General features: G+C 41.4%; 1 protein-coding gene across 7 annotated transcripts in view; it reads right to left on the bottom strand.

Annotated features, from left to right (window-relative positions):
- TNRC6B (trinucleotide repeat containing adaptor 6B) overlaps nucleotides 1–24,010 on the bottom strand; it is a 237,698-nt gene that overhangs the window by 29,768 nt on the left and 183,920 nt on the right. For 5 of the 7 annotated variants that reach the window (XM_070600144.1, XM_070600146.1, XM_070600145.1 and 2 more), the window contains 9 exons: nucleotides 21,457–21,798; nucleotides 16,582–18,930; nucleotides 14,843–15,001; nucleotides 11,828–12,003; nucleotides 8,569–8,643; nucleotides 7,676–7,721; nucleotides 5,708–5,856; nucleotides 4,474–4,644; nucleotides 143–268 (listed from right to left, as the gene is read on the bottom strand). In XM_070600144.1, coding sequence (XP_070456245.1) covers nucleotides 143–268; nucleotides 4,474–4,644; nucleotides 5,708–5,856; nucleotides 7,676–7,721; nucleotides 8,569–8,643; nucleotides 11,828–12,003; nucleotides 14,843–15,001; nucleotides 16,582–18,930; nucleotides 21,457–21,798 — 3,593 coding nt within the window. The remainder of the gene's footprint in view (nucleotides 1–142; nucleotides 269–4,473; nucleotides 4,645–5,707; nucleotides 5,857–7,675; nucleotides 7,722–8,568; nucleotides 8,644–11,827; nucleotides 12,004–14,842; nucleotides 15,002–16,581; nucleotides 18,931–21,456; nucleotides 21,799–24,010) is intronic. The other 2 variants (XM_008519767.2, XM_008519768.2) reach the window with 1 other exon arrangement.

Here is a 24,010-nt window from a genome sequence, read left to right as displayed (position 1 = left end):
AAAATCTTGGTCCTTTGCATCTGGGTTTTTCAAATTTAAGACCACTATTATTCCTTTTATGCCCACAAAACCAGTCAGTTGATAACTGGTAGCCACTTGGATAGGCAGGATTTTTGAATTGTCAAAACATCAAATTGCTTACCTGGGGGGAAATAAACTGGGGAGGCACTTGCGCCCGGAGATTAGGAGAAGAATTTAGCGGCTGCACTGGGGTGTGCATACCTCTCGATTGTGCTGTGCTATTTCCAAACAAACCATGATTGCCACCCTGTAAACAACACAGCAATGGTAAGGCTTTTTGTTAACATAAGAAAATGCAAATAAGAAACAGTTTAGGTTTTCTACGTCTCAGAAGAATCATATCCTGTGTTCTGTGGAATCACAGAAATTTATAACTGAAAAGTTCCTCATCTTGGAATGCTTGGGAAAATTATTCAAATTCAATCATGGGCATATCACCACCACCCCTGCAGTCTGATGCACTCTATAAACCAAAAGGGTTAAATTTAGTCAATGTTAGAAAAAGCACTAATTTTTTTTTCATAATTGAAAGGCAAAGGCAATATAACATTTAATTCCACTACTTTCTTTTCTAAGATTGGGTTTGCCAAATTTATTCTCAAACTTTATAATCTGAGGTCCATCTTAAAAGGCACCTAGTAAAAACACAGACTTATGAATAGTATCAATTGTAAAACAACACTATGATGTCACTTCTCTGAACTGGTTAGTTCAATCATAAAATCAGTGCCACTCAATTGTGACCCTAGCTCCAGGAGAACCCTATTCCAGATCTGAACACCTCTCCCTGTCTTGGGTCTACTTGGTCCCTTCTTTGCTAGATGAGGAAATCTGAATCAATCACAGAGCGAGGTGAAAAAGGAAGAAAGGGAAAAATTGAAAAATTATTACAGGGACATCAAAACAAACATTACTCACCTGTAACTTGTCATTCAAATATATGACTACCAGTCTAGTTAAAAACAAGTTTAACTCCCTGATTTCTTGAGGACCAACTCACTGGAGCACTTCTAGACTGTTCCAATCAAAAGAGCTATGGAAATCTGGGCTATACGATGGCCCTTCCTTTCTAATTTGTTTCTAGCTGAGAAAAGTCCTTGAGGAAGGAAACCGTATTTGATACTTGACACTGTGCTCCCTCACAGTGTAGTTTTCTACACCATCTTCACTTGGCCTCTTCAAGGCCCAGCTGAGAGGTCATCCTCATCAAGAAAGTCTTCCTCAAAACCTTCTTCCTCATTCCACATTCAAATTAACTGAGCCCACCTCTATATTCTCAAAACTCTTTAAAACTCTTTGATAGCATCCATCATCAAATCATCTTATAGTCATTTTCCAGTCTATCCACCACCAGATTAATATTTCCCTCTTTGTATTCCCAGAACTCAATAAAGCCCTGGTCTGGAGGATGAGCACATCATTTGCAAACATCCGTGAGCCACCAATTTCATATACTTGAAAACGTCCCACTGAACACCATCAGTGAGGACAGTTGCACCATTGTTTATACTAAGTACGTGCACCTTGAACAGAAGTCACTACCATCATCTTATCCCTGGAATCGTGGGGATTAAGGTAAATTTAAAGAAGAATGTTGTAATGGCACCATTAAGTTCTAGAACTCTAAAGATATTCTGATGGCTTAATGATTCAAAATAGATAAGGGACTGCTACAGGGAAATTAATGAAGTTAAAAGCATTGAAAATAAAAATGATTGTGAACGTAAAATAGAAATGGCAATCAAACTCTGTGTACGTCTCATAAAAGAGAACCAAAGATCCACTATGAATTTTAAATATCCCAAAGGAGTGTTTAAGCATACGAAGACCTTTAATTCTAGAAACTTTAATATCTCTGCTTCTCCTGTCCTAGGAATCAAGCTGTCACTCTCAGGTGAAATGGCCCGGCTCTAACTCTTCTGAGATTGTGGCAGTCAGCAGCTTGGCTGCTGATCATTCCCAGGAAAACAGGAAACATTTACTTCACTAAGAATGGTTCTGCTAAGATCGTTCTCACTTACACTTTACTAATGAAGTAATGACTTTGTTATTAGATGTTAATTATTCAGAGTGGTCCTTGGATGGTGGGGTTTCTGGTAGCTCAAGTCCTCACCATAACCCATGTTTCGACAGGCCCAAAACCGCTTTCTGAGGGCCATTTTTAATTTCAACCTCTCTTTTGGTAAGAAGTATTAAACGGAATTTGCTTTTCTAGTTTTCGGAAAATCAAGCACTAACTTTCCTACTCCCAGTAGACGGATTCCACCCCATTCCACTAAACGTTTTAGATTTTCATCATCAAGTGTCTCTAAAGCCATATGAAACACTTTGATATATCTGATATGGATAATAATATAGATAAGTCAACAGTAGTCTATCAAAACATACCTTCTCTATTTTTAAATACGGAACCTTGGCATCTCAAGCTGGTTATTTTTTTGGTTCAGAAGTAGCTACATTGCACAGTAATGTATTTAGTGCCCGTCATACAAATCTAGTGGTTTTTTTAGAATTATATTTAGAAATTAGGAAAACAGTCATCAAAAGCTTGTATATATGTTAATGGTGGTTTATCTGGCTATTTGTAGAGCTTTACTGTTATATGTGAGGCTTTTATGATGACCTGAATCCTAACAGCTATTGGTGATATTTGCCTCAACTACAGTGTTTAACTCAAGAGAAGTATATAAATTAAAAACAAAGTTACCAGGTTGAATGAAATCTTCTGTGATTTGAAAATAAAAACCTTAAATTTTATTTCTTAATTAGGAAGCATATTAAGTCTGCATGAAAATAGTGTGAAAAACCATGACTATATATGGATAGAACATGTGTATCAACTTGGTTGACAATGGACTCTGCAGCAATCCACAGATCAAAAAAATGAAGGGGAATGACCTTTTCTTGAGTCCAGTGCACAGCTAGTTTGGTTGGTCTATTATACTACAGTTTATGTACTAATAGAATTGGATAATCTTGTGATCCTGAAAGCATGTTTATAATTACCATTAACCAAGAGTGTTACGACTATTTTATATTTTCTATACCTCAATCCAAAAGAAAAGAGCCCCTAAAACACTGATATACAGTCATGTGACGTTTAACGATGTTTTGGTCAAAAATGGACCCTGTATGTGAGTGTCCCCCATAAGATTAGAACTATATAACCTTGTGGGTGTGTAATAGGCTATACCATCTAGGATTGTGTACATATACTCCGTGATGTTGGCACAACAACAAAATTGCCTAATGATGAATTTCTCAGAATGTATCCCTGTTGTTAAGCGACGCATGACTGCAATTGTTTCCCCTCTGTTTATGTGAGCAATACATAGCCATGTCCTCTGTGGAAACATTACGAAAAACATGAAATATCAAAGAAGAAAACAAAAAATTACCTATAATTCCAAGTCCAGAGATAACCAATCTGAACACATGGATATAATGTAATCCATTTTTAAAAATGTGCTAAGGCAACAATTAGAGCATATGAAGGACCTATAAGCAACTTGAGGACTATGGTGTAAGAGGTGTTTTATATTATCCTTTAATTTATATGTGACAGTTATCACGTGGAAACAGAATGGATACAACTAATAATTAAATGTCCTTCCATGACATCTGAGGGTGAAAGTCACAGGGACAAGTGGTCACGAAACTATGGCTAGGAAAATATCATCATTAGAGTCACTGTCACAAAGGAATTATCCCCAAATTCCTGGTTTTCTCCACAAAAATTACAAGGATCTACTGTGGGGGACAGACAGAGGCCTGCTGCGCCCTCTCAGGCCTGTGAAAGCAAGGAGTCCTCACCACACCTGCTCTGCCAGTCTTGTTTCTATTGCACAGCCCTTCCTCGGAGGACTGACAGATCCAGCCCTAGGAAAGGGGTGCTCCAGGCTGAATGAAACGCTGCCACATCTGAGCAATATCCGGTCTTCTCAAAGCTTCATTATCTAATATCAGTTACCTTTCTCTGAGTAATTATTAGATTTTATTCTTAAAGACACTAGATTTTAAGATGCTATAACTCTCAAACATTTAATCTTACTAGTTTTGCTGTATTTCTAATTAATTGAAAAGACCTCAAAAGTATTACTTGCCATTCAATCTAATGTTAAAAATGGCAAATATGTTGCTAAATTAGATGAGCGGAAGTACCTATGTAGCCTCCTTAACATTTTCCTAGGCCAGTTATTAGCTAACTTATTAAATGTGAACCCATGACCAAAAATGAGAAGACAAAAGAAACATTTAAAATAAAATCCATGTTGAGAAACATGAAGAGAGATGGTTCTATGGGCTGAAAGATCTAAAGCCTATCCTTAATATCATTCTGTGCATTCAGTAATCAACAAATTTCCCAAGACAGACAAATGATGCAATAAACTGCAGACCAGAGCCAAGGCGAGGCCACAGCCAAGCAGTTACAAATTTGAGAGGCCTCCTTACTTGTCTAGCAGCGAAGTTTTGGGGGTTGAGCCCTGTGCCGATTGCTCCAAGGCTGACGTTGGGTAGTGTGGAACCAGAGGGAGACAGCTTGTAGCTGGGAGAAGGGGAGAAGGGAGAGCAGGGAGCCTCATCCCCAAGGCACCCATCTTGATTGGAGAAAGGCAAAGTCAGCTGAAAAGCAGTAGTAGTTAGCCAATCACAATGAGTGTTGGTTAGTGAAGCAACAGAATGCAAGAAGGGAAAAGAGAGAAACACTAGGAATAAACAAAGTTAGAGTGTATTAGCAATAAACGAGGACGGAATTTGGATCCGATAATCATCATACTTTGCCCAACAGACACCATCTGTCATCCTCTTTGATATAGATTTTTCTTATCCTCTAAGTTAGTAACACATTCTGCCCACTGCACTAAGATAAAAATTACCAGACACCTTTTTTGGTATCTAACATTGATTACTCTAACTTTGTAGCTGCTGAAACAGAAGCCAGAGTAATATTCTTGTGAATATGCTGGACCAGCATCAGTGGTGTCAAAAGTATGCCAGATATAAAAATCCTGGTTTTAACTGGTTTCTGAAGACCAGGAGCACTGCAAATTGGTATCCAGAATCAAGGAATAATCTCCTCCGTTAGAAATGTGAAAAATCAAAACAAATATGTATAAAGGACTTATTTAAATCAGGTAGTTGAGAATTAGAAAAGTAAACCATTTTAACTAGAAATAGATCACTAGGAAAATGGAGAAAGATCACAAAAGAGCTCTTTAGAAACAGCAAAGGAGAAAGTTTTGGGTTATCTTGACAAAGCTGGATGGCAAGGCCTTAGGAGATCCAGAGTATTCGCACAAGATCCCAAAATTTAATTTGTAACTGCACAGTGGTAGAAAAAAAGAATTCAGAATAAATTTGTCTCTCAAATTTCTTCTATATGTTTCGAGTGTGCATTTCCCCCACTATAAAAAGTCAGACCATTTCTCCCCTCCAAACTTCATACATTTTCCAGAACTTAGACCTTCTTTACAATACTCACATCCTAAAGACAGATGGTTCTAGCTCCTGCCTAATTGCCTGTTGATATCAACTGTTTTCACGTCACCATTTAAACGCAGGTGATATTCGCGTTTTGCTTGTTAATTTAGTTAATTCTGTGCTTCCTCCTGGAATCAATTATCAAAAGACAAAGAGGAACCAAAGTGGTTCTCAGGAATTATCTGAAACAAAGGATTCAACTCACCTTCTCAAAATAAGGCCCACTATCTGTGGTTCCCATGTCTTTGGAATTAGGTGGACGGAACCCAGATCGATCCTTCCTCATGATATCATTAAAATCCCCGAGATTCATTGCTCGCTTGTCCACATCAAATTTTTTATCTGGAAGGCTCCCTGAAAAATAGCACAGAAGGAGTGAAAATTTCAAGAACCAATGTCTCCCTCATGACCAAGAGTGACCTGCCCACTCTCCCCACTAGGGTGCCAGATGTAAGGCCAGAAGAGCTGGCACTGGTTCAGGTGGTTCAGGCTGCTGGTGATCCTCTCTAGGACACATGTGGGTCTTTTTCTTTTTTTAGGGGAAAAGAAAAAAAAAACCACCAAGTATCAGTTGTAGCTTGTTTTCTATGGAAGCCTGAAAGAGAATCTTAGGGCTAAGCTGGTAAAAATCTGACTAAAAAAATATTCAGACTGATCATTGATATGTTTGACAAATACATCTTGTTCATAAATTCAAATGTCCTCAGTGAGAGAATCTATCTCTTGTGGCTATTTTAGCATCTATGGGATAAATGGTTGGGGTTGTGAAACACAGTTACTGGGAATAAAGAGATCCAAGAGGCACAGTTGTTGACCTAAAATTTAGACCTTGGAGTTGAACCAGGAGATGGTGTGCCATACCACTTGTATAATGTAATCTCCCAGGTGCACTGATTATTTCCACTTTTCTTTCACAGCTCTATAAATTTGCTGTTGTACAATGACATGATCAATGCCCCAGGAAGCTTATTTTTAGTTATCCTCACGTTTAAAAATATCATAGATCTGGGCCGGCCCGGTAGCACAGAAGTTAAGTTCGCACGTTCCGCTTTGGCGGCCCGGGGTTCGCTGGTTTGGATCCCAGGTGCGGACATGGCACTGCTTGGCAAGCCATGCTGTGGTAGGCGTCCCACACAGAAAGTAGCGGAAGGTGGGCACGGATGTTAGCTCAAGGCCAGTCTTCCTCAGCAAAAAGATGAGGATTGGCAGCAGACATTAGCTCAGGGCTAATCTTCCTCAAAAAAAATAAAAATAAAAATAGGGGGCTGGCCGCGTGGCCGAGTGGTTAAGTTCACATGCTCTGCTGCAGGCGGCCCAGTGTTTCGTTGGTTCAAATCCTGGGTGCGGACATGGCACTGCTCATCAAACCAAGTTGAGGCAGCGTCCCACATGCCACAACTAGAAGGACCCACAACTAGAATATACAACTATGTACTGGGGGGCTTTGGGGAGAAAAAGGAAAAAAAAAATAAAATCGTTAAAAATAAAAAATCATAGATCAAAGACTATTTCCCTTATTACCCATGATGGTTTTCTTTCCTTCTCGGTGTGATTCTTTTTTAAGTTCCTCAGGGTGAGCAACAGCATCACTGTGAGGATCCCACAGACTAGGGTCTGACACTGCATCTGCTCCACTTGGAACGGGAGAGTTTGTCAACAATGAAAAGTTTCTTCCGTGCAGACAAGACTGGCAACCTGAGAGCTGAGCCTGGCAGGGCCACAAACATGTTTTGTTTGGCCACACACAGCATTTTAAAAAAACTGAATTAGTTTCCAGTATTTAAAAATCAGGGTGTCAGTATACATCTGAATTTCTGGCCTCTCTTGAAAAACTGGAAGAGCTGGGAAAGCTGAGCCTGTGCTCCTCCACGGTAGTAACTGCTCAGAGCCAAGCACGGCTGACTCCTTTAGGTGGTACATACGCTCTCCATGGCTAACCTCCAAGGCCCAATGTCTTATACCTGGCACATTCCACGCATTTACATCACCTTCTTGGCTCTTGCAGTCATCTGAGTTTTCAACCCCTACCTAGTGTCTAACATGGTACTTTCCACAAAGTATGCAACACATGTCTACTGAACCGCACCCACCCCAACTCAAACTGAGCAGAGGATCCCAACACGGTATCATGGACAACAATGTATTCCATCCACAGTAGTGGAGTAATACACACCTCCAGACAAATCCATTTTGCTGCTTGGATTATCTTCAGTTTGACTCTGAAAAATAAAGAACAGTGAGGGAGGATTAAAGGTTTGAATTAAATGTTTGCATCGGAGAAGAAATGGCATTCTTCATGTGAGAGTCACATCTTACTACCGGCACTATAGAAGGTCCTTTGAAATGAACCTTAAATTGGAATGAAGACAATAACATTTTGAATACAACTAATTTGACTGCTGCTGGTGCCTATATTCCTCAATCCAAGTTTCACGCAGAATTAGCTTCGGTAAATCTACGGACAGAGCAATAGCTGAACAGCTGCTGAGAGACATAAACCCCTGTCCTCGAGTTCCCGTCGGCCCAGGATCGGATTCCACGAGCAGCAGCCAAACGATGACAACTTCTTCTCGTGACTTGTCAAGTTATCAAATCTCGAAATGTGCAGCCAAGTCACGTCATTTGTCTTTTGGCAACCAGGGACAGGGTGTCCCTATAACGTTCCCAAGAGATTAAAAAATTAGAAATTTTATAAGAATTCCCTATACAGTTAATCATGAATAGTTTCTCTAGTTATTTTGCTGCTGTTGTCTCTCTATTATAATACTAAAACTGGTACAGCAGTCAGTGAAAATTATTTAAACTGTAAGTCCTTGGCTTTTTCTTCCCTAACCTCCTAAGGAAAAGGATACAAGAATTATAAATTTAAAAGCTATAACCTTTAAATATTGGAGTATTTAATTAAGAATAAAAGACTAGAGAATAAATATTGCTTACTCCATATACGGAACATTGCTTAACCAGTTTCTAAATCTGTAATTTTGTACTATTTGTGGCAGTGGTCTTAAAATTTGTACTAAACATAAAAGTTGGGCTACATTACACATAAGAAAAAATAAAACTTACCAGCAATCCCATATTCGAAAACTGTTTGGCAAGAGGATTCATCCATGAATCATTGTTTCCTCCTTTTAGTGAGCACTACAGAAACGAAATACGTAACCTCAGAACCGAATAATTTATTTTATTTCAACTTCATACCTGACTTGCATTAACTACTGACTGGATATGTAGAACTAAGAGTTTACTTTTTTGAACCCTAACCATTCCTCCTTAACTACAGCTATTTTGATGTTTTAACTGTTAGTTGAAAAGATTAATAAACCTTAGTTATATCAATGTTTTCATTCGTTTTTTAAATGAGGAATATTGGCTCTGAGCTAAGATCTGTGCCAATCTTCCTCTATTTTATGTGGGATGCCACCACAGTGTGGCTTGACGAGCAGGGCTGGATCCATGCCCGGGATCCGAACCTGAGAACCCCAGGCCACCACAGCGGAGAGCACGAACTTAACCACTACATCACCAGGCCGGCCCCTCCATGTTTTCATTCTTATTTTGTCATGCTGAATTAGAAGTAACTGGAAAAATATACAGTCAACTCGTGTTTTTACCTTATAAACAGAAGGAGGTCAACATCAGATTTTCTAAAATATAATGTTTGAATGCCAGTACTTGACCTTTAAGTTTCTGCTTGTAACCCAAGCTGGTTTGTATTAGAAGAAAAGAAAGAGTCTGATGCCAATGCATGTTATTTGGAAAGGAGCCCACTTAAACTGGCCATTATTCTCTGTACGGATGCAATGAGGAACTTCTCCCTGTAGCAGTTCCATCTGTTTGTTTCACATTGGGCCGCAATGGAAAAGAGGCCAAACAGAAGACACCATCACTAATCTACCGCAAAGTAAGGCGGAGGTGGGTTTTTGCTTGTTTCCTAATGGGACAAACCAGTTTCTCCCCTGAACAAGACACCAATCAGCAGCTCTACTTTCACTTCTGTGGAGAAGGCAGGTGGAACTACAATGCGGAATCCGTAGGGGCAGCAGGTCATGGGTTTTGTGCATTCTACAGGTAAAAATTGTTTTATGTTGTGACGATATTTGTCATATCAATTTTATTATTCTTTAAAGGATACGGTACGTAAGCTCAGTTATAGGTCTTAGGATTAGAAAAGCCCTCACTAGGGGCTGGCCCAGTGGTGTAGTGGTAAGTTCATGCACTCCACTTTGGTGGCCCAAGGTTCACGGGTTCAAATGCCAGGCGTGGAACTACACACTGCTCATCAAGCCATGCTGTGGTGGCATCTCACATACAAAATAGGGAAAGATTGGCACAGATGTTAGCTCAGGAACAATCTCCCTCACCAAAAAAAAAAATCCCTCACTAGAGGGAAGGGAGGACTGGTGGCTATTGTTTAATGGGTATAGAGTCTGAGTTTTGCAAAATGAAAGAGTTTTATGGATAAATGGTGGTGATGGCAGCACAACAACGTAAATATACTTAATGCCACTGAACTGTACATTTAAGAATGGTTAAGATGGTAAATTTTAGGGCCAGCCCCGTGGCTGAGTAGATAAGTTCGCACACTCTGCTTCTGTGGCCCAGGGTTTCACCAGTTCAAATCCTGGGCATGGACATGGCACCACTTGTCAAGCCATGCTGAGGCAGTGTCCCACATGCCACAACTAGAAGGACCCACAACTAAAAATACACAACTATGTACTGGGGGGCTTTGGGGAGAAAAAGGAAAAATAAAATCTTAAAAAAAAAAGACGGTAAATTTTATGTTACCTGTATTTGATCACAATTGAAAAAAAAAAAAGGTCCTCAGTATGAAAGGTCAGAATCATCAGTCATGGAGCAGAAACATTTAATTCCCCACTAACTTAATTATTAAACCTTGGTGGTTACCTGAGTGGGGTATTTAGTACCTTTCACTCAGCTGCTTCCTTTCAATCAGCAGTCTTCTAAACTCTTTTAATTTGGTCTCACTGTTAACTTGTAAACAAAATGAAAGCCACAGCAGACCAGACAACATGAGTGTGCAAACCATGCTGAAAAGTTTACAAAATGATTTCTTTTGTGACTAGAGTAAGAAAATAAAGTCCTTAAAAAGAGAAAACTGTAAATGACTACTTAAACAAAACGTCTCTACTAGAAACAACCTGTATTCTTAGACTGTAGAAGTTATCATAGTCAGAAGAAAATTAACATCCTGTAGGCGAAGGGGAAGAAGGCACAGCCCTTAGCCAACTGAGGACCCTCTAAGATGGTGTCTGGTATTTGAAACCCAGAAGAATATTAGCTGTGAAGCATCTCACGGGGCAGCAAGGCTCCCATGTTTAAATTAAGTACACTGGGGCCGGCCCCGTGGCCGAGTGGTTAAGTTCACGTGCTCTGCTGCAGGCAGCCCAGTGTTTCGTTGGTTCGAATCCTGGGCGCGGACATGGTACTACTCATCAAGCCACGGTGAGGTGGTGTCCCACATGCCACAACTAGAAGGACCCACAACTAAGAATGTACAACTATGTACCGGGGGGCTTTGGGGAGAAAAAGGAAAAAAATAAAATCTTCAAAAAAAAATTAATTAATTAATTAATTAATTAATTAAGTACATGGCTGCCATTTCTTATTTCCATCAGCTAATTTGTGGAAGGAAAAAAAGAGTGCCCTGCCAAGAGAGTGGTTCAGGTTGAAAGACTATTGTTCTAAATTGAAAACCAAAATCCTCATCAAATTATGCAAATCAAAGAAGAAACTGAACTGTTCTTATACATGGGAAGTGAGAAGAACACACCCAGTACAGGACGCAGATAGCTCACCGAGCTGCTGCAGCAGGGTTACACACTGCTACTTCATTTTCTTGGGAGAGGAGTTCTGGGTCTCGGAATTTCCCAAATCAGAAAAAAACCCGTCATGCTGATTGCTACTGGAGGAGCTATCTTACTTTGGTTTCTCTTCTACATATTCATAGGGATTTACTCTAAAGATGTGTTTGACTTTAGAATGCAAAAGCATGCAACATTTATAAAGTATGTATTGAGAGCTTTCAAAGAATTATGATAATATGGAAACTAAAAACGAAAAAATCTCATCTCTGAAAATTCCATTTTACTTACAGCAATGTTCTGCAGTTCAAGGTTTCAAGGTCACAGGGAAGAAAGATGAGGGGTAAGGAGGAAGCAGTTATTTGTTCTTAAGAAAATATTTTCCCCTTACTTAGGACCTCAAGGACTCCAGCAGCCCCACTCCTTCCATTAAGGAATTCTCAGGTCTGCCTTCTAAGAATGAATAAGCAAGCTCAAACATTTCTAAAGCGAGCTACCTTCATTTGTTTCTTTCCTCCTTGTCCCCAGCTTGCTGAGTTGTGGGAGGAAGCACTTCCCTGAGAGCCGGCGGTGTTCCAGACTCCTCCATCATCCTCCTCTTCCCAGCTGGGATGGCGAGTGCCTGTCACTGGCCCGTCACTCTCCCCCCAGCCATCTTGCATAGATTTGGAATCTTTAAGAAAAGAATGAATCAACTGTATGCAGCAGGTATATATAACAATAACCAGAATAATCATTCCCTGCAAATGCAGTATTTTAGTATATTTATCATTTTCTCTAATCCATCTACGTGGCAAGGCAAACATTATTCATATTTTAGAGAGCAGGAAATGGAAACCCACTAAGGTTCAATGATACAGAGTAAGTTAACAAACCACAGAATCAAGACCTTCTGACTTCTGGTTCAAAGCCTTCTCCCTTACACCAAGTTGACAGGAATTCCAAAATTGAAAAGAATCCATTACTACTTATAAGAACTCTCACATCTCAGTTAAGAGAAATCTGTCCTCTGAACGAGGACGGTTTACTGCAGTCCTTAGTCTACCCTCCCCAAAGCACGTTGTGAGCTTTATTTATAACAGACATTACAAATAGGTATGACAGAGAACACCTGTCTACTTTGCTTGGGGTGGAGAAAAGAACATGAAAAAGGGAAGAAAAAAGAAAATTTTATTAGATTTTTAATATCAAAATTATGGTAAAAGAAGAGAAAATCACATACAGCCATGAAAATTTGAAATTTATTAGATTTATATACTTGAAATGTATTAGATACTAAAAAGATCCTAGGCAAAGACAATGAGTAAGTGATAGGTTTTAAAAGACAGGAGGAAGAAATGTGGAGGAGAGAAGGGGGAAAGGAGGAAGGAAGACACAGAAATCACAGATGAGGGCTCTAATGTTCAAGGAAGTAGGACATCAGTATCCAAAGGCTATTCCACCAAAATTCCCTTCTAAACAAAGACCTTTAATTTGGAGATTGGAATAAACCCTTAATTTCCCTCCAAAAATACTGCATAGAGCTGAAGGATACACTTTGCAGTAATGACATTATAAAATGATGGAAGAAGGGGAAATATACCACTTGCCTAGAAACCTCCATCCACACTTTCAGTTTACCAAATGAAGGGACACTTATGGAAGGAGCAGTTATTTGATTTAGATAGCTTCACGTGAAGAGTCTAGAGCCAGAAAAGTGGCTCTTTCAGGGCTTTCCTCAAGGACTGCTGCCATCTCCTGGGACCAGGCCTATGATAGCCACGCAGGCACCCATCAAGCACACAGGTACAAGGAAGTTGATTTCTAGTAACTGTGGCATCATCCTCCAGCAAGGGAACCTGATGGACCCTCCATGGGGTTCATTCAGCCTTACATGAAGGGGCTTCCTGACCCGGCAGCAAGAGGCAGGGCTGGGGGGATAATCTGCCTGCTGCTGGAAATGGCATTGATAACCGGGACTGGTTCTTCTGCATATGAGATCATTCATATTCTTTAAGCATAGGCTTTATACCATCCTCTGAAAAACAACAGGAATTAAAAACCCAATATAAATACCATACTGACCCCCTTATAAAAATGAAGACATCCATGTAACTCTTCTTTTAGAGAATGAAGCTAAACTTTTAACAAATGTCTTCTTATAGAAAAGATAAAAGAGACCTCTAATTTTTAATCCTAGGGCCCATGACACCAGATTTAAGATATCTGCAGACTAGGGAAAATCACACATTAACTACCAGCATCAATGGGGAGGCTGTGATATCTAGCCCCTTCCTCTGTGTTCATATTCAGATTACCCAGAGAAAAGATATGAGCTGTAACTATAGATGATCCTGAAGAGCAGAAAACATTTTTAGAATCTGGAGAAAAGCGAGGGTTTTGTGATAGAAGAAAGGTGATTCTGAGGTTGAGCAAGCATCTGAACTAAAGTGTCTCCTTGTGCCAAGGGTCTGGTTATTGTCTTCCAACAGGAATCTGGACCTACTTCAAGTCTACAGGATGGTATTTCCCATGGTGATACAACCGATTTTACAACGACAATCTCGAGGACAAAGTCTCTATAAAGCTATTTCCATGAAGTGGAGGAGACTTCTAACTTTTAAAATGCAGTCAAGTTTCGTAGGCACAAGAGTGAATTTCTAGAATGTAGCTAAGATCATATTTCTTCATGTGGCACTATAAGAGTCCTAAATATCAAGTAAAAAACTTGACAATGGAATTTTTTATTCTTGTTCAAAGACTGAGCATTCAGTCTAACCACATTTTTAAATCAAAAGACAATTCCTTAAGTTTGCAATATGGTAGAAAAAATATGTTGGAATACTTTTTAAGAAAACTACAAACAAGTGAAAATGGGCACTTAAAATTTAATTTTTCAACTGAGGAACATCCAATGAGACATTTCATAGCATCAGTTTACAAAGTTTTCCAAATCACTGTGACTACACATTGCCAGCTGGATCAAGTATAGCTTAGATTTTCAATGATTATGAATAAGTGTGACGTGCTTTGTTTATAAAACTCAAATGAAGAAATCTTTGTCAGGTTCAAGAAACCTTAAATGTTCCTATGTGGGTGGATGTATGAGAAGAGAGACAAAGGGAGAAAGAAGAGAATAATGAAGTCAGTGGGCAGTACGGACCACGTTCCACATTAAAAGCCAGAAAACCCTTTTCAAATTATACTAACAAAAGAGTAGAAATGCAAAATAGATAGGGTGAGCAATATTTAAGTTACTGGGCAAAACAAGTACCACATCAAAATTTCAATTCTGGCTAATTACTAAACCCAACTTAAAAATAAAATCAACAAAATTAACTTGGCTTTTAGTTCGCTGTAAACACTTTAACATATGCCAAGCCAAGTCACCACTATTTGCTCCTCTCCATTTATTAAAGGTTCAAGGTCCTGAATCGCATTGAAACAACAGTTTAAACACTAAACAGCTCTCACCAAAATGTCTGACCGCAAAATTAACAGAGAATCCCTCAAAAACAATGCTGTATACTTACTAGGTTTCATGGCATTTGGAGCATTGGAGGGTGTGTTCCCCCAGCCTGTGGTCGATGCTCCTGTGTCATCCATTTCACCCCACCCAGGACTGCTTTCATTTGGCTCACCCCAAGCTGAAGTACCATTATCTGGAGCAGGTGGTGTGCTTTTGCTCCAGACTGTAAAGGAAAGAAATGTGTTTCTAAGAATGACTTGTGAAATAAAACATCATAACATCCAGTGGGGGTAAGAGAAGGGGGAGCGGGCACTCCCGTATTCTGTTGGTAGGAATATAAATGGGTTCCACCTTCATGGAGGGCATTTGGTATTGTCACTTGTAAGAAGTCTGATGTATATAACTTTTGAACCAGTAATTCCACTGCCAGGAAATTACACCATAGATATGCTTGTAAAAGTAGATGAAATTACATGTACCTCAATGCTCAACTGCATCACTGTTGGAAAACATTTGGAAGCAATCTAAACATCTATCAAAAAGACACTGGTTAGACCAATCGTTGGTCATCCATAAAATGAATACTATATACGAAGCAATTAAAAGACAGAACCATATATGCTAATATGGCAAGATTTTAGGTATAATGAAAAAAGCAAGGTGAAGAACAGAACATGTAGTACAATCCCTTCTGAGTAAAGTTTTTAAAGGACAGCATACTTTGCTATGGGTATGAACAAAATATTTGAATGAGACATAAACTTCTAAGAGAATACCTGTGGGGAGAGACCCTAGGGGCCAAGATTCTTTTATTTATTACCTTTTGCTTTTCTGTACAGTTTGAAGGTTTTTATATGTGGGTAAATTTTTTTTAAACGTTAGCAGGTTTTATTCTAGACAGGGAATAATTAATGAGCAATCTTCATTTCCTTTCTCATTCTTTTTAATAATTGAGAAAAAAGAACTAGTTAAAAGTAATCATTTTCTCAGTGGCCATAATGGGACTCACTGAACATAGACTTCTTTGGGGAGCAGAAAACTAAATATTATGATTAATCTCAACTAAAAAACCACTTGACTGGTGCATACCCTTAATCTGCTGAACTATACGCGTTAGGGGGACATTTAAGTTGACAATGCCAAACTAACAATATTTTCAGCACTAATTTTAATTTACCATGAATGATGTTTCCTATCCAAATAAGGAGGGAAGAAAGTTTGATTCTGGGCAACTGATTATCATGAGATAACAATCTCTTATACAAAATATTCTACTTCCAGAGGTGATCATTGCAATCATCTGGAAAGTGACTGAAACTTTCAGATCCCAGCTTTGCTACAGCATTCTGGTGGCCTAGAATGTTCTGAAAGAACAACAAAGCATAATTCCCTTCGCTGGGGAAAGAGAAGCACAGAGGACATGTCCACAGGTGGAAGCAGAATGGAAATCAGAACTATTTCTGTGACTATTTTAACTCTTTATTTTTAAATCTAGAGCATAGTTTGTTTAGCAAGATATGTGTCTTTTGGATTCTGAAGACCAATACAGTTACAAAAAAATAATTTGAGGAGACTAACACAGGGTTGCCATCTTTTCCTTTTGCCAAGAAAGAACATTAAAATGAACTACCAGCATCTGTTATCACTATCATTTTATAAAGAGAGCTGTTAACAACAGAGTAGGGTTAATGTAGGAAACATTCCCAGAACAAAGCTATGTTGAATAAATATAGCTTAATAAAATTGTCTTGGTTTAGGATTTCTTTTTGTCATCAAAACCTGCGAGAAAAAGCCATTGCCTACCTGATGCTGATTTACTGGTCATCGGGGTAGGCAGGTTTGGTTCTCGAGGTGGTGGGCCCCCTTGGGAATTCTTATCCCACAGATTCACATTCTTGTAGTTATAACTGCTAGGGTCTCCCCACGCTGAAGTGCCATCATCGATGTCCATTTTCCGACTAATTGACTGCGGGGATGGCTCTTCCCAACCACTGGGTTCCTCATCCTTAGGGGTTACTGGCTGCGGCCCGCTGCTCCAGTTGGAATTGGAAGGTCGTCCATTGCCTGGAGGTGGTGGGGGTGGGCCTCCCCATGAACCAGAAGCCTCTGGTTGTGGTGGTGGTGGCTGCTGTGGTTGCTGTTGCTGTTGGTGCTGTTTATTCCAGGAACTGGGCTGTCTGCCTGTCTCAGTCCATGCTGGAGATCTCTTGCAATCCTCCCACCCGCCTTTTGAAGCTAGGCTTGCATTCCCACTGTTCCCCCAAGTTCCAATTTCATTCTGTCCTCCTTCACCCCACCCAGACACAGGTTTACTTGCAGAACTGTCCCAATTGCTGTTTTTCGCTTGATCAACTTCCTCTCCCCAGCCATTCTTTCCAGAAGTCCATCCTTGATTGGGCTGGCGTCCACCTCCCCACCCTTGATCCTTGCTGGAATTCTCATTCCAAGAGGAAGATGTCTTCTCATCTGGTCGTCCTCCTCCCCAACTGGAAGAGTTGTTGTTCTTATAGTCATTCCAGCCTCCCGTGTTCTTAGGGTCTTTCCACTCTGTAGAGGCTGAGAGCTCCCCCCATCCAGACTTCATTTGATTGCTTTGGCTGGGTGCATCTCCCCAGCCCCCTGAGTTCTTGGTCTGTGTGGCAGCGCTCTCCCACCCCTCAGTTCCTTTGTCAGATTTCCCCTCAGGCCTTGGCACCTCTTCAATATCCCACACTGTGTCCTGCTTAATTTGAGTTTGGCCCCAGCCAGTGTTTGAGAGCACCCTGGGATCCAAATCAGTTCGGCTCAAAAGAGTCTGCAAGACAGCCTGACAATCAGGATGTGTGGGCCTGTACGACCGACGGCCAGAATTATGGCTGTCACTACTTCCTGCTTTGTGGTTGCTTCCAGTGCTTTGACCTCCAACTTCACTTCCTGTGGAGCTGGAAGATCTTCCCCAACAGGGAGCCTGGGCATTGCCTTGGTTTTCAGGGAGGGGGTGGCCCTTTTGATTGTCCCATGCTCCAGTGCTAGAATTTGGTTGGTTTGGACCACTCCATTCTCCAATTTTCAACTCATCAGACCCAGTCGGCTGTTTCCATTCTCCCTGAGAGACCCCAGATGTCATTTTGTTCCCTTCACCCCATTTGTTGTCATTAGAGTCCTGAGGGCCAAAGTTCCAGGACCCACCCGTAGACCTGTTATTGTTGTCCCAAGAGTCATTTTTTGACCCAGTTGATTTCTGAACAGAAGCTCCTTTCCAGGAGTCCTCTCTATCCTTTCCATTGTTCCCATTGTTTCCAGAATTGCTTTGTCCAGAGGCTGTGTCAGTTCCAGAAGGCCCCCTAGCTGCACCCCAAGATCCAACACTCCCAGTCTTTCGATCTCCAGTGCTTTGTGAAGGGGCATCAGTGCTCCTGGAGGCGTTCCCCAAGCCCATTCCAAAGGGCATTCCCTTATTCTCCATGGGGTTTGGTGAACTTAAGTTCAAGGAGTTAGTGTTTCCATTTTTTGGTCCATCAGTGTTATGAATTTGAGCCTGTTCTCTGCCAGAGACAACAAAATTAACACCCGCATTTTCCATCTTTGACTGCTGTTCCCTGGATGCCTGACCTACCGTGCTAACCTGTGCACTGGAATTACTAGTATCCGTTTCCAATGCCCCTTTCCTAGAATTTCCTTCTTGGACCAGCGCTGGCCAGGCAGATGGGTTGCTATTTGGGTTAAAGTTGCTGAAGCCAGAGCCAGGTCCAATTCTATCCTGACCACTCACATTCCTCCAGTTTCCTAGTCCATTGTTGCTCTCTGTAGTAGAGTTGGAAGATTGAACAGATTTAGTCTTAGGGTCAGATTTCCAGACCCCAAGATTACATTCGTTCCCAGAACTTGCAGACTGGCACTGGCTCCCTTTTCCTTTGTTACTAGTGGTGCTTCCTGGCAGAGTGCTCTTCTCAGAGCCAGGGTTCGAGGCACTGTTGTTATCGGTGGTGTTTTCGGAAGAAGACTCAGTGTCTTTGCTGGCAATACAAGGCCACTCTTCCATGTCAGACCCGTCTACAATCACCTTGTCCCAGATGTGAATTGGGTTGGGGGAGGTGCCGTTGTTGGAGGAGGCTCCCGGGCCCCAAGTGGAATTTGCATAATTTGAAGCAGCAGCACCTCCAAGGGTTGACTCTGGGAAAGAGATTGTCTTATCAATAACAGCTATATATGCACGATCTATTAACATCTCAAGTTCAAACTGCCCCTAAGAGAGCTCATCACATTTCCCTACAAACTAGCTTCTCTACCCACTTGCCTGTCTTGGTTACCTGCATTACGTCTGTCTCAGTCATCTCTCGGCTTTCATTTTGCCTCGCTGGTGTATTTGCTGTCTTAACTCCATAGCATCTCTCACAGCTATCCCCTTGTCTTCCTATTGCCAGAGAAGGGTCTTCTTGTATCTTGAGACAATGCGATAACACCCTGAACTTGCTCTGTATCTCCAATTTACACTAAATACTCCTGGCTGGAGTAGTTTTTCTGAAGCGCACCTTTGATTATATCACTGTCATACTGAAAACCATTGACAGTTTCTCAGTGCACAAGAATAAAGCCAAACTCTTTGGCCTGGAGTTTGATCAAGATGTTCCACAACCTGGAACCAACTGACTTTTCTAGTTTTATCTTCCAGTACTTTCTAGGTAGATGTCTACATTCCACACTACTTGATATTCCACAGCCTGTGCCTTCTCACCCTGGCACCATTGAACATTGGCATCTACTGTTTTTTCCTCCTGAATTCACACACTGAAATTTACCCATTTTTCTGGGCCTAGTTCAAATGCCATTTCTTCTTTCAAGCCTTTTTTTTTTTGAGGAAGATTAGCCCTGAGCTAACTACTGCCAGTCCTCCTCTTTTTTGCTGAGGAAGACTGGCCCTGAGCTAACGTCCGTGCCCATCTTCCTCTACTTTATATGTGGGATGCCTACCACAGCATGGCGTGCCACAAGGTGCCATGTCCACACCCCGGATCCGAACTGACGAACCCTGGGCCACCGAGAAACGGAATGTGCGAACTTAACCACTGCGTCACCGGGCCAGCCCCTCAAGCCTTTTTTGAGTTCATTATTCGAAAATACTTTTTCCACTAGAGCCATTTCGCTTGGTGCTAGCATAGTGTGTTCATATGTTCCCTCCCCACGTAGCACCTTTTAGGCAGAGGCCCTATCTTGCGAACATTTCAATTCCACACAGTGGCCAGGGCACTGCTACACAGTAAGCATCTGCTGAATGATGAATGCCCACCCAGCTGGAAGCCAGGGGCAGACAAGCATGAGTCAGTCTGTATGCCCAAGGAACTTAATCTGATAAATTAGTCTGGCTCAGCACATATTTTGGTGGAATTTACCATATTTGGTGGGAAAAAAATGACATGTTTCTAACCCAATAATTTCTTCTAAACTTACTTTAGCTCCTTTAACCACGCAGTTTTAAATCAGTATGAAGTTGAAAAAAATATTACATAGAGCCATATAAAAGTAAGGAAGCATACAATCTCAAACTCCTGAGATTTAGGGGCCTCCTTGGTTTTAAGAATGTAAACAGGAGATTCTGACTCACACTGGACCCAAGTCTACGTCCAGGCCTGGCTAGACTCAGCCGCAGAAATGCCCAACCCAACCGCCCCTCACATACTTCCTTTTGCAACTGGTTACGAGGGGACAGGAAGGAAGGGCCACGACACCTTTCCCTGCCTGCTTTGGGCCTGGCCTGGCGGCCACCACAGGGAAGCCACACGGATGGGGCTTATCTCTATATGAAGCCTGTGTCATCACCAGGTCTCTTTCTACCCCTACTCTGCACACGAGGCAGTAACAGAATTTTCTAGGCAATTCTGTGTTCAAACTTAGAACTAGAATAAAGCATCCTACTGTTAAGAACCACCCATTCATTGTCCTCACCAATGCCTGACAGTGTTGAAACTCTGCATCTTAATAGAGCCTCAAAAAACATTTTAAGAGAGAACGTGAAATCTGTTAATAAGCTAAAAAAAAAAGGTATCTGGAAGTTCTTAGCTGTTAACTGACTTAGTATTCCTCTATTAAAAACTCTCAAAACTTCTAGTAGAACCCCTCAGCTCAAGATCCCTTGTATCTACATAGAGTTTTTAGTAAAGTTCAAAATCCAGGACCCTCTAAAGAAATACTGATTTTGAAAATCTAATAAAAGACTATATGAAAAGGTATTATTTGGTATCCTCCCAAGATTCTCTATAGTAATCTAAAAGACCATTCTCTCTACATGCCTAGCGTTCTGAGAGCAGAAACACGAGCATCTAAGACTCAGAACAAAGCACGGCACGAGCCCCACTCCCAAGCACCCTCTGAGCACACACTTGTGGTGAGAGCTGGAACTACGGAGGCTCAAATTTGTACCGTTCCTGTCTGTGAAGAGAAAAAAGGCTCCAAGGAGTGATGATACCCAGCAGCTATGTGAGCCCCTCATGCCAACAGTACACACTCACTGGACACTAAAACCCAGGTGCAGAAGAGAAATGCACATACACATTTTATATTGGGATCCTCTCCCATCTTTTGAATAACCATAAGAGTCTACATAATTCACACTTTTTGTGGACTTTACACCAGACATACAAATGAGCTGCTCTCCCTCTTCGAAGCTGCCATGAACTCGATCCACCGACAATGGTGCCTCACCTGGCGCAGTCCCACTCTCACTCTGCAGCAGCGTTCCTGTCACTTGTGCGTTGTTTGGGTTTGCTCCAGGTGCTGTGGAGGGAGGAGGCCCTGCCCCGCCCCCGAGGAGCATGCAGGACGGTGGAGGGGGCTGCCCACGTTTTAGTAACACTTTGTGGTCCTGCTGGCAACGGAATCGCGGCGGCACCTCCCGAGGCATGTAGCGGGCGGCGCTTGGCGGTTGTCCGTTCGGCACTGCCACCCTTTTGGCATTGTTGCCACCATTGACTGGTGGCGATGGAGAGCTGCCAATTGGGCTGGCGGCCGTTGGTTGGCTTAAACTTGGTTTCGTCACTTCGGGCACTGAAAGAGAGAGATTGGGGAACAGCCTTTGAGAGCAAATACATTTTTCTAAAGATTATTATCAAGAAACATTACATGAGATCGATTCCAATAAGGCAACTCGTCTTTCATCTGATTCTTGAGGGACACGGTCTTTCCACATTCCCAGCATCTTCAGTTTACTGAAGGTAGGGTGGAAGTGGGGAGTGATGGTGACAAAGATTCAAAGACAGCAATACCATGGAATTATAGTCCATTAACTAGGGGGAGAGGGAAGCAATCATCATTCACTCCCCTAAATCAACAGAGGAATTCCCTGAAGGGCTGCCTGGTAGGTCTAACGTACATATGGGCCCCAGGCGAAGTCTTGGTAAAAGTTCAAGGCTCTCAGCCCAAAGGCCCTTTCCTTTCATCCACATTCTTAAAGATCTACCTCTGGGAAACTTCCCAAAGGCCCTGGTCTAGGTACGCTAGGCACCTTTCATCTGGGCTCCTGGAACAGGCTGTCCATCTCTGGTTACCATATTGTACTGAAAGTCTCCATTTACAGGCCTCTCTCCCTCACCAGGCCATAAGTCCCTCAAGACAGGGACCCAATTTTCATCTTTTTTTCTTAGAGCATGACACAGAGTAGACTCCTACAGGGAACCCCAGGCCTGGAGAACCACGAAATCAACTTGTTGGTTTCTACAGCCACCTGAACTCAAAGACTCTTGCTTAGCACTCTGTAAATATTAAAAAGTTATAAACCTTTTCGCTTCTGTCAAAAAAAAAGTTTTTTTAAGTGTACCTTGTGTTTCTTTCCAACTGTTTATTAAAACAAAAATTTCAAAATGTAGCTACTTTTTCTATTTACTTTAAATAATTTAATATTTTACCTTACTTTTTAAAATGGCAAACAGGAAGTATGGGAACGTACGGGACAACTGTGAAGTTACACTCTGCAGGACCCTTCGGCTTTCTGCTCAACCCAACAGACAATGTTCTGGATCTGCGCCTCCCTTGCTTCATCCTACCAAAAGACTGCCACTCTTTCCAAGAAAATCTAGCTGGCGAATAGAGGCTGGCAGTCTTACAGAAATAATCATTGCACCTGAGAATTCAAATGATTCTGAAGCCAAAATCCCTGACATCTAGAGTAACGTTAGGGCCAGTGCTGGTGGCAGTACTGCTCTGACTGCTGAAATGATGCTGGGCCAGCAAGTCTTTGAATTGGCTCCTTTATGAGGAGAGAGAGACATCATCAGAAATCAGGGGGCCCAATGCATACCCACTGGACATTGGTAAGTACCGCTAGTAAGAGGAGAAAACAGTAGAAGCCTGAAGTAACTTCAAGGCAACCCCTGGGCCTTCCAGGAAGGAAAGGAGGTGAGAGGATCCATAATCCGATGAGCAGAATAAATGTGTGGCTTAAGAAAACTAACTGGTCATTATCTAATATTTATATAGTACCCTCTGCATGACCTATAACAGCTGATAGATAAATAACTGATAAATAAATGAATAAAGATGAATTATTTAATGATTCATTTTCTATCTATGCCTGGAAGATTCTGCACCATATGGCATTCCCAATTTCTTTTCCTCTTATTATGAGAATAAACAAGTAACTGGCAAAGGCTGGGAGGATTTTTCCCAACTAGCTTTCAGGATGGAAGAAGCTATGCTTCTGAGAAGCGAAGCTGTCCTTGTATAAAAGGGCTAGAATCTTCGCTTTAAGTCAACCAGGTCTGTTACATGTCTTGACTCATTTCCCTAAACTAGAATAACACACGGTTTGGACAGCCTATAGGACTGAGGTCTGAACACCACTTTGACTAACTTTATGACATGCACAGCACAACCAAAGAAATCTGGTGGGTATCATATACTGCGCAAGATTCCCAGCTAAAGCTCCTCAGGGCATTTTCCCAACCGCACATCAGAGACAGAATGGACCAGAAATAATAACGGTTATTATAAAATGGGACCACCTCTTGACCACTCTCCCTCCAATACGGTGCTCTAGCCTGGGAGACTGGTCATTCAAAACTCCAGGATAAGGTCAGAAAAAGCCTGCAGTACATGCTGGGAACGAACTGTGTTTCAGGACTTGAATGAATCCTCATTCTATTTTTTATTACACCTTTCTGTGAATTCAAAAATTTTAGGCATTTAAAAGCCAATCACAACTCTAGACACTAACAGGAGAGCAATACAGCTGTTAGACAGGAGGCCCAATCCAACCTGCTTC

This window comes from Equus przewalskii, chromosome 29, assembly GCF_037783145.1.
Source record: "Equus przewalskii isolate Varuska chromosome 29, EquPr2, whole genome shotgun sequence".
NCBI lineage: Eukaryota > Metazoa > Chordata > Mammalia > Perissodactyla > Equidae > Equus > Equus przewalskii.
Note: the sequence above shows the minus strand (reverse complement) of the source record. Positions and strands in the feature narration are given on the sequence as shown.